Below are 14,938 nucleotides of genomic sequence, written 5' to 3' on the forward strand. Positions count from 1 at the left end.
AACTTCGTAGCATCTCAAGACTTCCTCCCACCAGGAATTAGAGTGCTGCTCCCTCACCATGTCCCTCCTGGGAGCAAGAGCATCACGCTCAGCCTGTCTGGTAAATTCACATGGATATGGTCCCATGGGAGATGCCAGGCCTGAAATGAAGTCTTGCTGCAGAGTAGTGTGACCTCTTGCCTAGACTCCAGTCAGCATCCTAGATCCCTGATATGAACTCCCTGTCTATAAGAACTGTTGTCTCCCAGCATGTGCACAGCCCACTTAGCATTCAGATCATCCTAGTTAGCTGTGCCCTCTTCCTTGACCATCGGGACCACTAGTCCTTCCCTAGAGTTGGCTAACCCTTCAGCCTCAGTGATGTCCCCAGCACATCTCCACGCAGCTGTTGGAATTCCCGGCGAGCCGTGCAGCCAAGCCTGTGCATTTACAGTAGCAGGCAGGTGGAGGGAAGCAACTGGCAAAGGCTTAAAGATGCAGCCGAGAGAGGGGGAGTTGATGATGCACTTCCCCAAGAAGCCAGTGGGAATGAGCTCTGTTGTAAAGGTTTGACTCATTAAAGAAAAGAAAAGAATGAGTCTTCCCCAGAGATAAAATTAAAAAGAAATAACATTTTAAAAAATCCTTAAAATATGTCACGCAGGGTCTTCTCTAATAGGTCTGCTTGTATCATTATATTTAATACTCACACAAACACTGTACAGAGTCCCTAATATCATCCCCAATTTGCAGATTAAAAAACTGAGCCTGGAGCTGTTAGATCCTTGTCCAAGGTCACACAGGTAATAATAGGTAATGGATGGGATTATAATTATGGCCTGACTCCAAGTCCATGCCTTCATCCTCTCCCCTTGGGAAGTGTGTGTTAGAGAAGACAGAGCAAGTCTGAATTGTAGGGCGCAGAAGTTGAGGAACTAATGTTGGATGTCTCAAGGTTGTAAAGGAAAGGAAGTGAGGTCATCTCTAGAGACTGGGCTTGGGGACCTTAGTCATCTTTGCAGAACTTAACAGGAGCAGAAAAAGGGTTGGAACGGCCACTGCGGGATAGTCAAGGGAGTCGACAGCACGACTGAAAGGCATTCTGGACAGCAGCTGGGGCGGGGTAATGTGAATTTTGTAGTGGAACCAATGAATGCTTTTATGAGTTTCTCCAGCAACCTTTCATCACCCATGCCTGTAGGACCACAGGAGAGATGTAGAGCCTCTCTGCTCCCTCCTTAGGACTCAACACTTGATTACAAGCCCGGAAGAGCAACATCATGTGCTGATGCACTGAACCATCTGCAGAGAAGGGATAATGGGATCCCACGGGGCCGGGGATGGGCCAGGTGGGAATGATGGAGGCTGGAGATGGGAGAGGAGAGAGTTCACTGCTGAAGGGAGGCCTCTGAAACCAGAATGGGGCCTGGGAAAATTGAAAGGGGCTGGGAGGCTGAAGTGAAAAAGAAGCTGTTTGCAAAAATACATACGTTGATGTTCACACATTATAGCAGCCTAGGAAACAGCCACTTCCCCGCTCACCCGGGGTGAGTAATAATTTGTGTCAGGCAGGAATCAGGGGATGCTGATTTCGTTCTGTTTACCACCAAGGAAAATTGGGGGCTGGACAGGATGGTAAAACGTGAGCCCTGGGAAAAGCCTGGTGCTTGCCAAAGAGGTTGTATTACAACCACACTCTGCTTTCCGAAACAGCACCCTCAGGAGAAAGGAAATAAAGTCATTTTTCTTCCGAGGTAGAAGATTTAACATTGCTTAACAATAACACTTAACATCGCTTAGCCCTTAGCCTCAGGCCACCTCATAACTGCCGAGTGCCGGGAATTGTCTCTTTCCCGAGCTGGCTAGGGCTCTGCCTTTATTGTGTCAAGTGTCATTTAGCCCGGCAGCAGGCTGCATGGGCCTACTTTAAAATGACAGAGTTCTCCGAAAGCACAGCAGGGCACCCCTTGGCCGGGGTTCCTCGCCAGCTCCATGCACCGGGGGGTATTTACACTGTGTGCTGATGGCTCCAAACCTGGCATACAAATCAGCATTGTTGAGTTTATCTTAAAACCCCTGTGATGCGCTCCACAAACAGCAAAGGAACCGAATCAGTAAGTAGCATTTTGAGTCCTCTATAAGGTAGGCCACCGACTTCCTATAGATAGAATTATTCCCATTTTTTTAAAAATTGAAGTATAGTTGATTTACAATGTGTTAATTTCTGACATTCAGCATAGTGATATATATATATATATATATACCCATATATATTCCTTTCCATATTCTTTTCCATTATAGGCTATTACAAGATATTGAATATAGTTCCCTGTGCTATACAGTAGGACCTTGTTGTTTATCTATTTTAGATATAGTAGTTAGTGTCTGCAAATCCCAAACTCTGTTTATCCCTCCCTGCCCCCTTTTTCCGCTGGTAACCATAAGTTTGTTTTCTATGTCTGTGAGTCTGTTTCTGTTTTGTAAATAAATTCATTTGTGTCCTTTTTTAAATTTTAGATCCCACATATAAGTGATATCATATATTTGTCTTTCTCTTCCTGACTTACTTCACTTAGTCTGATGATCTTCAGGTCTATCCATATTGCTGCAAATGGCATTATTTCATTTTTTATGGTCAAATAGTATTCTATTGTATATATACACCACAGCTTCTTTATCCAGTCATCTGTTGATGGACATTGAGGTTGTTTCCACATATTGGCTATTGTAAATAGTGCTACTGTGAACACTGGGGTGCACGTATCTTTTCAAATTAAAGAGTTTCCTCCATATATGTGCCCAGAAGTGGGATTGCTGGATCACAGGGTAAATCTATTTTCAGTTTTTAAGGGAATTATTCCTATTTTTAATTAATAATTTAACTCTATAAATATTTTAAAGCTCCCCACCTCTATGACTAAGAGGGGATCTGGTACCTACAGAGACGTGCTCTCCTCCCTCTCCTGGCAAAAGGCGAGAGCAGTGGACCTGGTGTGATTTCCCCCTCCAGGGATGGGGAAGACTAAAAAACCAGGGTAAGTGTCACTGGGACACAGAAGCCAGCAGCGCGTCCACTGCCTCTGCATTCTGTGTCCTCTTGGGTAAATATGCACTCCTTGAATGGATCAGAGCACACTGGTGAGGATGTCTTGCATTTCCCCTTTAGATATTGAGATGGAAAGTCAAGTTGCAGCCCCTGCATTTAAGAAACCAGCGCCAGGGACCTCTCATGCATTTGTCTGAGCCTTATTTATTCTCCATCATGGCTACTCCTGGTTGCCAGGCAGCTGCAAAGGTGTGTTTGCACGCAAAGCTCCTCACTCCTACCACTGTGTTATGTGTGTGAGTGGACCGTTTATCAAAATTGTTTTCAGTCTGAGCTGCTTCCCTTTTGGCTACAGTTATATTCTTGGGGCTGGCAGGATTTTGTCAATTCGTATATTGTGATGATAGCTCCAGAGCCACAAACAACATAAATGTATTGCCTTTGTCAAAAAACTCCCTCTGCAGTATTTAATCCTAAAACAGACATGTTGAGAGTCGGCCATGATGGAGTATCTCAGGGATTAGTAAAAATAAGTAGGAGTTGGAAATTCAGAGGACTTTCTGTTAATAATTACTAATCTCAGCATTTGCTGAACTCTCATCAAAAGCTGATTTGTTGCCTCCTGTCCTAGACAGTAGGATCGTGACGATGAGTTGGCACTGTGTCCCCAGTCCCCAGATTCTCAGGGCCTGATACAGAGTAAATGATCAATAGATACTCAGGGAATGAATAAATGAATGAGTGAAACTTTAAGAATTTCTATGCCTATAAATGTTATTCATAAATGTTATTTCTGTGCTTTTGATTTGTATCCCCCCAAAAATCCATTTCCGCAGTCTGAGTACAAGTTGGCCAGGAAGACACTGAACTGTTTCCAGTTCTTCTTTTTTTTCCCTCTTATAAGAACACAGTACTTTCCATCTGCCTTAACCACAATTTCCATACACTTCAATATTGAAAGCCAGAAATTTTATATTTAAAATGAATTTTGGAGACTCCTTCCCTTTTTAGAAATGAACACAAAATAGTAGGCCAGGGAAAAATAAGGAGAGATAAGAAGTCAAGGATGAGAAGAAGACTGAGACAACACAGCAAAAGAGAAAACAAGGGGATAAATAAAATACAGTTGTACAGAAGCTTTACAAATAGTGTATTTTGGGGTATCCTGTCCAATCAGGGCTAAAAATTGGTTCTCTGCTAGATCTTGGGTTTTATTACTTTTGAAAATCAACACACTATTTATGAGAGCAGATGGTCACTTAGGCTCTGCCTGTTGTGACACTCAGGATGTTATTTTTGTCATTTCACACGCAGAAGTAGAGCCAACGTGCAACTCGAAACGGTAACTCCAGCTCTGGGTTAGCAAGCTAACCATTCAGTTTGATGATAAGGAATCTCTACTTAGGGTCCTCCCCACCCCCCGCCCTTTTTAAAGGAGATACTCCCTAACACTTTGGTTTGCTGGCTGGCATTAACCTTTCTTTGTTTTTGTTTTCAAACTCACAAATTCTCACTCTCAACTCATTTTACTTCCATAATAGCTGCATTGGATGTCATCTCCGAAAGGTTTCCTCTTTGTCACGTGCCACTGATCGCAGACTAAAATTACGCTTCGTCTCATAACGGGTAGGGGCACAAACGTTTGAGAACTGTATCTCATTTTCAGGGGTATCTAGTTACAGCCGAAGTGGATCATGTGAGGGCAGAATCGCCAACTGAGCTTTCCCACGCAGCCCTCTCTTCCCCCTACTGGGTGGGAGCCTCGCAGCTAGCTTATTGCCCAGCGAACACGGTCAGATTCTAAATCAAGTAAAGAACACCTTCCCGGGTTCACATTTCTCTCCTGCTTTTTAACACCCACCTGAAGCGCCAAGGTTAAGGTTGGCATGCCCTTCCTCGTGGGTAGCTCCTAGGACAGAGGATTTCCTATTTTATATTGTCTCCAAGCTGGGTGCAGGCTGCTCAATATGATTTTTATAGCAATGGCTTAGGATTTCCATTCAGAATCCAATATTCTTGCTGACATGTTCAATTGCAATGATATACTATTTTCTTCCCTTAAAAAATAACCCACAAGTGTTTCAATTATTAGCACAGCTGTGAAGATGGCACTGGGGTTGCAGCAGACGGCGGTCAGGCAACATTATAACATATTCCCTTATTTCAAAGCCAGATTTCAATTTCATGTAGATTCTTCTAAAGACTTTATATGCGGGTGAGATGGTGATGGGAGACCCCTCCGTGACCTACCTGGGTAAGGAGGCGTACTGTCTCTCCATCCCCTCAAAGCGGAGGTTATGTGCGTTCCCATCTGGACCCTTTCCAGACACCTGTGGAGAGAAAAGTAATTAGAGATGAAGATCCATTATGCACCCTGGTTACTGACAATGCATCTCAGAATTATAATCAGCGCACAAATGCTGCTGCCGCCTGCCAAAAATCAACCACGGAAAAGCAAGCAAGAACTCAGTATCGCTATAGGAGCTGATGATCAAGCCACTAACATGGCATTTAACAACAAAGTCACTTCTTTCAAAAAAAGGGTCGTTGTCAAACTGACTCCTTCCTGTCACCATGCCAGGGATATTCTGGAGGTTGTTAAGATCTTTTTTTTTTTTTTTCATTTTAAAATAAGCTTTAGTTTTCAGAACAGCTTGAGTCTTAAAATTGTGAACATAGTACGGAGAATTCCCATATACCCTGAGCCCAGTTTCCCTGTAACTAACATCTCATATTTGTATGGTCCATTTCTTACAATGAATAAATCAATATTAATACAATATTGTTAACTAAAGTCCACAGTTTATTCAGATTTTACTTAATCTTTTGTTCTGTTCAGTATCCTGTTCAGGATAACGTATTACATTTAGTCATCACTTCTCCTTAGGCTCCTCTTGGCTGTGACAAGGATGTATATTTAAAAGTACCTCTTCCATGAAACTTTTGTAACTGGGATTGCTGACAACCAGCTGTCTACCCTACAGCTTCTAGGAAGCCCTCTCTGATCACCTGAACCTCGCTTAGTTCCCTCCCTTATAAACGACCAGAGAGAAGTGAACAACTCTTTTCTATCTAGTGTGGGTCGTTCCTGGTTTTTGTCCCTTCCTATGCACTTCCTTTGTTCACCACCCTTCAGGTCTCTTCCACCAGCCTCTGAGATTCTGATGGGCAGTGAGTGACTGGCCCCAGTAGGCTCTCAATAAAATGTGTTAGTTCCATGAATCTAAAGACTTTATATATCAGCTTTCTGGACCTCTCATACCACCTCTCATACAGGATGAACACACACAGGTATCTGAAAGTATCTGTTGACTGACTGATTCCTTGTCTGTTCACCTCAACACATGTGGTTTTGTGGCCACTTGTGCACTCGCTCTTGTGCTTGGGGAGCTCTCACATAATAGGCATGGAAGCAATAAATAGAAAACCTGGACTGTTACAATGGTGGGGAAAAGGAAGTTTGCTAGTAAACACAGGAAGTTAATGGTGTCAAGGTCACAGAGGAAATTTTCTAGGTAGTAACTCAATCCGGAATTTATTTTCTTCCTACTAAATGTCCCAGCTCTCTATGAAACCACCATCTCAGCTTGGGTGGTGTGTAGGGAGGGTTTGCTGGGGGAGGTACTGCAAAACAAGTGTATGTGCACATTTAGAGCAATAAAGGTGGGCAGAGCTCAGTGGCAGAGCATGTGCTTAGCTTGCATGAGGTTCTGGGTTCAATCCCCAGTACTTCCGTTAATAAACAAACAAACAAACAAATAAGCAAACCTAATTACCGCTACCCCCCGCCCCCCCCCAAAGAAGAGCCTTTGGGCATTTTGTAAAAAAAAAATCAGAGTAAGAAAGACTACTCCTCGTGTTGAATTATTACAGGAGGCCCTTCAAAGTGTGTCCTGTAAAACCGCTTTATATTTCACCAATACAGGAACAGGAGCAGCTAGAGTTATTTGAGAGGGTGACAGCCCAGTGAGCTCCCTAGGTGGGATGAAGACTGCAACCACAGAGAGACTGAGAATTCTCTGCATTGGGTGGAAAGCCCTGATTTAAACTGCTAACCTTTCTAACAAAGACTAGCGGCAAGGATGGTGTCAGACAGACAGGGGACAAATAAACGGCACAGAAAAAGCAGCAAAGGATAGAAGTGTTGTCCTCAGTCACTCCTATCTAAGGTTTTTCTCATTTGTTTTTGACCTATTTTTTATGGAGGAAGAATTAATGTAAAAACCAGAACTACGTTGAAGATTATTAGCTGTGGTTGTTAGAAAAACATTACTATAGTATCCTTACTATGGCTCTGGACATTTACAACTAATCTTTCATGTGGCCACAAAACTCCAAGTTAATACACTCAGGGCTGTCATCTGAACCAGCCTGGCCTGACGATGGCAGTTAACGTTCTGGTGTTGCGGGACGCGGAGCCCTATGCTGCCGTTCTTCTGTGAACTACCGGCATACTAGACTCTGTGAAAAGTAGTATAATCCTCACCCTTAAGAAGCTTTTAGCCGGGTGAAGGCATAGCTCAGTGGTAAGAGTGCATGCTTAGCATGCTCAAGGTCCTGAGAGTGCATGCTTAGCATGCTCAAGGTCCTGAGTTCAAACCCTAGTACCTCCATTAAAAAACAAATAAACCTAATTACCTCCCCTCAAAATGAAAAACAACAACAAAGAAACTTTTAGTTTTGTTGGGAAAACCAGCATCAGAAATGAAATAACTGAAGAATGATGTACGACAGTGTGTGAACCAATGCCATTCAGGATGTTCCCAGCATAGCACAGATGAAGGTGTTAGGAGAAACTTCATGGAAGCTGCCAGACTTGAAAAGACGGGTGGTAATGCTTATACATCAAAAATTATTCTGTTCTTGAGAACAATATGGAGGTTTCTCAAAAGACTAAAAATGGAGTTATCATATGATCCAGCAATCCCATTCTGGGGCAAATATCCGGAGAAGATGAAAGCTCTAATTTGAAAACATACATGCACCCCAATGTTCACAGCAGCACTATTTACAATAGTCAAGACATGGATGCAACCTAAGTGTCCATCAACAGATGACTGGATAAAGAAGATGTAGGAATATTACTCAGTCTTAAAAAAGAATGAAATAGTACTATTTGCAGCAATATAGATGGGCCTGGAGATCGTCATATTAAATGAAGTAAATCAGACAAAGAAAGATAAATATTATATGATACCATTTATATGTGGAATCTAAGAAACAGTACAAATGAACTTATTTACAAAACAGAAACAAACTCATGGACGTAGAAAACAAAGTTATGGTTACCAAAGAGGAAAGTGGGGGGGAGGGGTAAATGGGGAGTATGGGCTTTACAGATGCCCACTACCACATACAACACAGATAAACAACAAGGGTTGACTGCATACCACAGGGAACCATATTCACCATCTTGTAATAAACTATAATGGAAAAGAACTTTAAAAATAGATATATACATATATATGCATAAATGAATCACTTTACACTAGAAACTAAATAGTGTAAATCAACTGTACTTCAATAAAACAAAACTCTGCTGTTCACCAGTTGTGTATGTTTGTGAGCTTCTCTATGAATGCCATAGTACCTTCAATGCTATCATTCAGTTAGTAATTACTGAGCTCACACTGTATCTTAAGGCCATGCTAGGCACCATATTCAAAACAATGAACTGGGGCTGGAATTCTTCATTGCTCTGAATATAAAGGAGACAGGCCTGCAAACGATTAAGGTACAGTGAGATCACTGCTGGAGTGTCAGTCTGAAGAAGGAGGCGGTGGGTGTCTGAAGGACCAGAGTCCACCTGGGAGAGCTGAAGACAGCCTCATACAGGTGTTGAAGCTTGAATATGAATGAGGAGGCGTTTGTTGAGGGGAGAAAGGGGTACGAGTGGCAGGAGGGGGCCTTCTAAGTAAAGAGAACACAAGTGAAATAAATAGAGCACTGTGTTTTCGGGAATGTCAAGATTTGGGGAAAAGAAGGACCAGAGGCTGTAAGGAAAGGGATATTAGTAACAGGAGCAGCAGTACCACTGGTGCTACTATTATGGTTACAACAGTATTATTCCCACTACTGCACTTTTTAAAATAGACTTTAGATTTTTAGAGCAGTTTTAGGATCGCCGCAAAATTGAGAGGAAGGTACAGAAAGTTCTCATATACATCACAGATCATGCTTTTGGTGTCGTATCTAAAAAGTCATCGCCAAACCTAAGGTCATCTAGATCTTCTCCAGTGTTATCTCCTAGGAGTTTTATAGTTTTGCACTTTACATTTAGGTCTGTCATAATTTTTGTGAAGAATATAAAGTTTATGTCTAGATTCTTTTTATTTTTTATATTGTTGGCTAATGGATGTCCAGCTGTTCCAGCACCATATGTTGAAAAGACTATTTTTGCTCCATTATAGTGCCCTTGCACCGTTGTCAAAGATCAGTTGCCTCTATTTACGTGAGTCTGTCTCTAGGCTCTCTGTCTCACTGATCTATTTGTCATGACTTCAAATTAAGAACAGATTGTCTTGATTATTAAGTAAGTCTTTATAGCAAGTCTTGAAGTTGGGTAGCGTCAGTCCTCCAACTTTGTTTTTCTCCTTCCATGTTGTGTTGCCTATTCCAGGTCTTCTGCCTCTCCACATAAACTTTAGAATCAGTTTGTACTTTGCTGGGATTTTTGACAGGGAGTGCACTGAATCTCTACATCAAGTTGGGAAGAACTGACACCTTGACAATGTTAAGTCTATCCGAGAACACGGGCTATCTCTCTATTTTTAAATTCTTCTTAGGTTACTACTACAATTTAACATTTACTTGGCACTGATTGAGTGTCAAGCACAAGGCTAAATGTTTTATCTGCATTAGCCCATTTATTCCTTTCAAATATCTCCAATGGTTGCCCTATTTTGCAGATGAGAAAACTGAGCAGTTGTCTAATATACAGCTAGTACATGGGAGATCTCAGACAAGGTTCAGGTCTGTCTGACCCCAGAGTTTAAGGTCTGGAGAAATTCACATGGACTGGATCTTAGAAGAGCTCTTGCTAAGGAACTTGATTTTACTATTACTTGATGGTAAAGCCACTGAGAAGTAATATTTGATAAGTAATAGTATTTACAGGTTAGAGAGGTTATTCTTGCCATAGTATGGAGGTTCCAGTGACAGTCTTAAGTCAGAGATGATAAAGGCTTAAACAAGGGGATATTCAAAGGGATGGAGACAAGGGAGTTACATAAGGATGTTAAGAAGGTAAGTTTAATACAACTGACTGAGAATTAATGGGAAGGATGTGTCTAGAATCATGCCCAAGTTTCTGGGCTTAGCAACCAGGTAGGTTTGGTAACTGTTCTCAAGACAGTACAATTTTAAATTAAAAAACAGTGTGTATATGTCCATGAATGACTGAAAAATTGTGCTGAACACTGGAATTTGACACATTGTAAAATGATTATAAATAAATAAATAAATAAATAAAAAAAACAGATTTAGGTGGTAGGGGCAGGGGTAGGAGGAGGGAATACTTAGATATATTAAGCTTGAGTCAGACATCTGATGGAAACATCTGATAGAAAACTGAATAGAAGTTTGCAACTTAGGAGAGGAATCTGGATGAGACATGCAGAACTGAGAAATCAGCCAGCTTGTAGATGGTACCTGAAGCCTTGGAAAAGAATTAGAATGCCTGGGAAGAACTTACAGCGACAGAAGAGAAGACAAGACATGCAATGAGAAGACAGAATACTAATAATACTCTTAGAAATACTATAATTGAAGGGGCAGGCAAAAGGAGTTGAACCCAGGAGGAAGTCTGAGTAAAAGTAGTTGGTTGAGAAGAGAACAAGAGAGTATTATCATAGAAATCAAGAAAAGAATTCCACACAGGAGGGAGTGGTCAACAGTGTCAAAAGCAGCCAAGAGCTTCAGTAAGACAAGGTCTGTGGTGTGTACTGGGTGCTGAAGTGCTTTACCCAGTACTCCTGCCTTGCAGAGTGTCAGTCTGAACTACAGAGCATGGAGGGCGGAAAACTACCTTTCCCAGAATTCCCTTGTAGTCAATGTACTGGGCGTGACTTAACTGGGCTATACCATCTGAGAAACGAAACCTTGGCAGTAATAACACTTGAATTGTTGATTCTGTCAAGAATGTCCAAAGGTGTGCTTGGCTTTCCCGTGGCAGTGTCTGCAGATACGCTGTTGTTAGTTACTGGGGCTGGAGCATAGCTTTCATAGCTTTCATAGCCAGCTTTGGAGCTGGTGGCACTAAAGGTAACTTCCTGATGTGGCACCTTCCTAACTATGGTGGCACGTGACATAGGCATTGTGTGGCTGTGGAGCCAAAAGCTTCCTCAGAGAAGTGGCAGAGGCTCCCTGGGTAGCCTGGATGTGCTGTGTGGCTTGGGAAGTCATTCCTGAAATCTCTAAGAATTTGTTTCCTAGCCTTCCTTACGATTCTGTAAGCATGTTAATACAGTGTCATAAATTTATTCCTGCTTAAACTAACTAGAGTGTATATCGTTCTCTGCAACTGACTAATATAAGGTTTGCAAAAGGGTACATGGGAATTGGCAATGAGATGGCAATTGGTGCTTTACTGAGAGTGATTGCAAAGGATTGATGGGGAGAGAAAGCCGGACTCTATGGCGTTGAAAATCTTTATAGATTTCTAATAAATAAACAACCACTGGTTGTACTGTCTTGTGGTATCATGCTCAGAAAATGAGATTAATACTTTCAAGTTAATAAACATTTGTTAGTGTCTCCTAAGTAGAGCTGCATGCTAAGTACTCCAAGACACAGAGATGGGAAAAAGTGGCCTCTCTCAGGGACACACTGTTAGTCAAGGGGGATGACAGAAATAAATTTGTGTTCCATTATCTAAAAAACAGATTTAACTGTTTTTTTCTCTCTAAGTCACCCAAAGATGACCTCAGTTAACATCTACAAATACATACATGTATTTTAATGGTATATAAAGTTTTCGCCCAGCTATTTATTACTGACCTTTTCCTGTGCTATTAGATATATTTCCATAAACATGAATTTTAATGGCTATATAATATTCGATTTATGGATAAGTCATCGTTTATCTAAACTTCTCCCATAATTTGGTCACTTTTAAGATCCACAACAGAAATGGTGGCAATACAGATGATGGTGTTGGGGACAAAGATTCTTGCTAATAGCTGTGAACTGAAAGTAGGAAATTACAGATAGAGGGCTGCCAGAGAGAATCTAATTATAAGTTGCAGTCAGGTCCTTAGGACGTCAGGCCACTTTAGGAGGGAGCGAGGGGGGACAGAACAGGCACAGGCATTTATAAGCTCATTTCTCACTGTGCTCTGTGCACAAGCCTCAGAAATGTTCCTGCTTCAAGAACTCCTTTTTAGGTAATTTCTCTCATCACACACAAAAAATAAGGTCAGCCGCTTTGATCCAATTAATTTTTTTAAAGAAGCCCTTTATCTTGCTTGGCATCATGCAGTTTCTTCTTTTTTAATGTAATGACCTAAATATACATCTGATAGAAATAATCTTGACTTAAGCCCTAACAGAAACCTAGTCTTTTCCACAACAATGTAATGTTAGAACTTACGCTTAGGTTTTGGGCATATTTATCTCTCTACTGCTCAGGAAGTGAAACTTCAGAGAGCTTATTCAAAACAACTTGAAAAGCTCATCCCTTGGTGTGCCTTGCACGTGGCAATCTTCTTTGTCTGGATTATGACAGCCTATGACAGCCTATCAGGAGCGCTTGGTGTTGGGAGTTGGGGGGATGTTGAATTAAGATGCTTTTAGTCCACGGGAGTTCTCCCAATTTCATTCACTCAATGCCTGCTGCCTGCCGGCTGGGGTGTTAAGAGCCTTGTTAAAATAAAGCTATTAGTCTTTCCTCTACAAAAGCAAGGAGCTTGCTGCTTATATTCCGTGTTCCTTAAATTAGTATGTATTTCTAGCCGGGCTTTGCTAGAATCAGCGGTTTTGTAAAGCAATATACTAAAGAGGCCATTTAACCCCTCTATTTCCCCCATTTGCAGATTAATGGCAGAGGGGAAGATTTAATGCCCTTTCAAACATTTTTTAACAATTCATTAAAAATAAAAGAATAAATCACACAAAATTTTCTGCAAATGTCTGATGATAAAAAGCGGAAACAATTCAAAATTAACATGTTTTCCAGTTCCTACAGGTTAGGATATATTTTTGCCAATGTTGTAATTTATGTTCCATAAGTCAATTTTCCTGAGGAAATTTAAAAGCTGCCGTGATGGAAAGACTGTGCAAAGTTGCAATACAGCTTATTCACTTACACATAACATTCTCATTTACAAATATGTCTTACTCAGATCCATTACCAAAAAATGAGTTTCATGCTGCCAGACACATCATAAGATTAAAATGCAAAGGATAAAAATTTAGATGCCATTTAAGGAAATATGCTTTTCACTTCAAGTTGGTATCATGACAGATATTTTTGAGCAGTTTCCAGAAGCTTTGTTTTAATTATATTTCTCCTACCTACCTATAGGTTGAGCTGGAAGATTTTTAAAAGAATAAACTCAATAAAAACATCTAAAAAGTTAAGAACTTGGCTTTGAGAATCTTCTGACATTAAGACATTCTGCTAAAATGCTACGTGTTTGAAGAGAAACTAACAATACTCCACTTAAAAAGAAACTAATCAAAATAGGCTGTTTAATTACTTCTCTTTTGCAATGTGAAGTGTATTATTCCTGAGATATGTATTTATAAATGTGCTATCTAGAGAAGCGAAAGTACACACACTCGTTCAACCATTATTTCTGAAGTGTTTATTTTCTCTAATTTAATTTCAGTAATTTTGTTAAATAACTGGGTATTCAGCTTATAGGCTTGCTTAGAACATCTGCTAGTTTAGAAAATACAGCAAATAAAAATGTTTTTAAAAATAACTCTTGGGTAAGCCTTTTAACCATTTTGTGCCTATATTATCCTCCCTTGTAAAATGTTGGAGTTAAAACATAAATCCTTCAAGTCCCTTCTCATCTAAACAGATTTTAAAAAGTTAACTTGTATATACTTTTCACCTTAGGTTAACCAATTATACCTCATTAATATAGTACTTTTGTGTAGGTACATAATTATTTTAAAGATGAATGACAAAGCTCACAAAGCACTCTGCAACTCTATAAAGCATTTATTGAGATTTAATCATTAAATCTCATGCTAGCACCATCCAAGTACTAGCCATATGTACATTGGCCATAGCATCTTGATAACCTGAACAATCTCTCTTCTGATTGTCTTTGGAGAAAATAAAGTCAGACATCTTCTGCCCAGCTCTGTTTGTGTCTGGCCCTAAGATACAGTTACCATAGAAACTATGATTGTGGATACAATTTACAAATTTGGCTTCATCTATCAGATGCACTTTGTGTGTGAGTCTGTGTGTGTGCGCATGTGTGAGTGTGTGCACGTGTGCATATGTGTCTTGCCAATAAGCTTGAAGAGCAAACTCTGGCTCTGCATCTTTAATTAAAGAGCCAGACACCATTCCTCATTTCCTTTCCCCATCTGTCTACCTACAAATAGAGATAATGTAACACTGGCTGACATATAAACTTGCACTTGGGAGAAGACAAAGATCTGATGAAAAGATGAAAAAAGGGTATTAGAAAAAGCATTCCTTAAGAAATCTGTCTGTTCACCTGTCCTGTATTTTCCAGGAACAGAATAAAAGGACTTTGGTGGAGTTTTGGTTAGTTACATTTGTTAATTACTAGGTTCCAGGATACAGTACTTACTGGATTTGGTTTCTAATCATTTCTTGGATGTAATATGTGAGTTATTTATTCCTCTGCTGTTCTATTTTATTGGACTTTGTGACAACCTTTTTTAGTCATCCTAGAAGAAATGAAGTTGACCTTCAAAATATGTCCA

At 40.5% G+C, this 14,938-nt stretch overlaps 1 protein-coding gene across 3 annotated transcripts in view; it reads right to left on the reverse strand.

Moving 5' to 3' along the window:
- PARD3B (par-3 family cell polarity regulator beta) overlaps nucleotides 1–14,938 on the reverse strand; it is a 924,313-nt gene that overhangs the window by 56,751 nt on the left and 852,624 nt on the right. For all 3 annotated transcript variants that reach the window (XR_010380651.1, XM_031451950.2, XM_064485062.1), the window contains exon 22: nucleotides 5,276–5,355. Coding sequence is in view for 2 of the 3 variants with exons in the window: in XM_031451950.2 (XP_031307810.1) it covers nucleotides 5,276–5,355 (80 nt within the window). In the remaining variant the exon portion in view is untranslated. The remainder of the gene's footprint in view (nucleotides 1–5,275; nucleotides 5,356–14,938) is intronic.

Source organism: Camelus dromedarius, chromosome 4 (genome assembly GCF_036321535.1).
Source record: "Camelus dromedarius isolate mCamDro1 chromosome 4, mCamDro1.pat, whole genome shotgun sequence".
NCBI lineage: Eukaryota > Metazoa > Chordata > Mammalia > Artiodactyla > Camelidae > Camelus > Camelus dromedarius.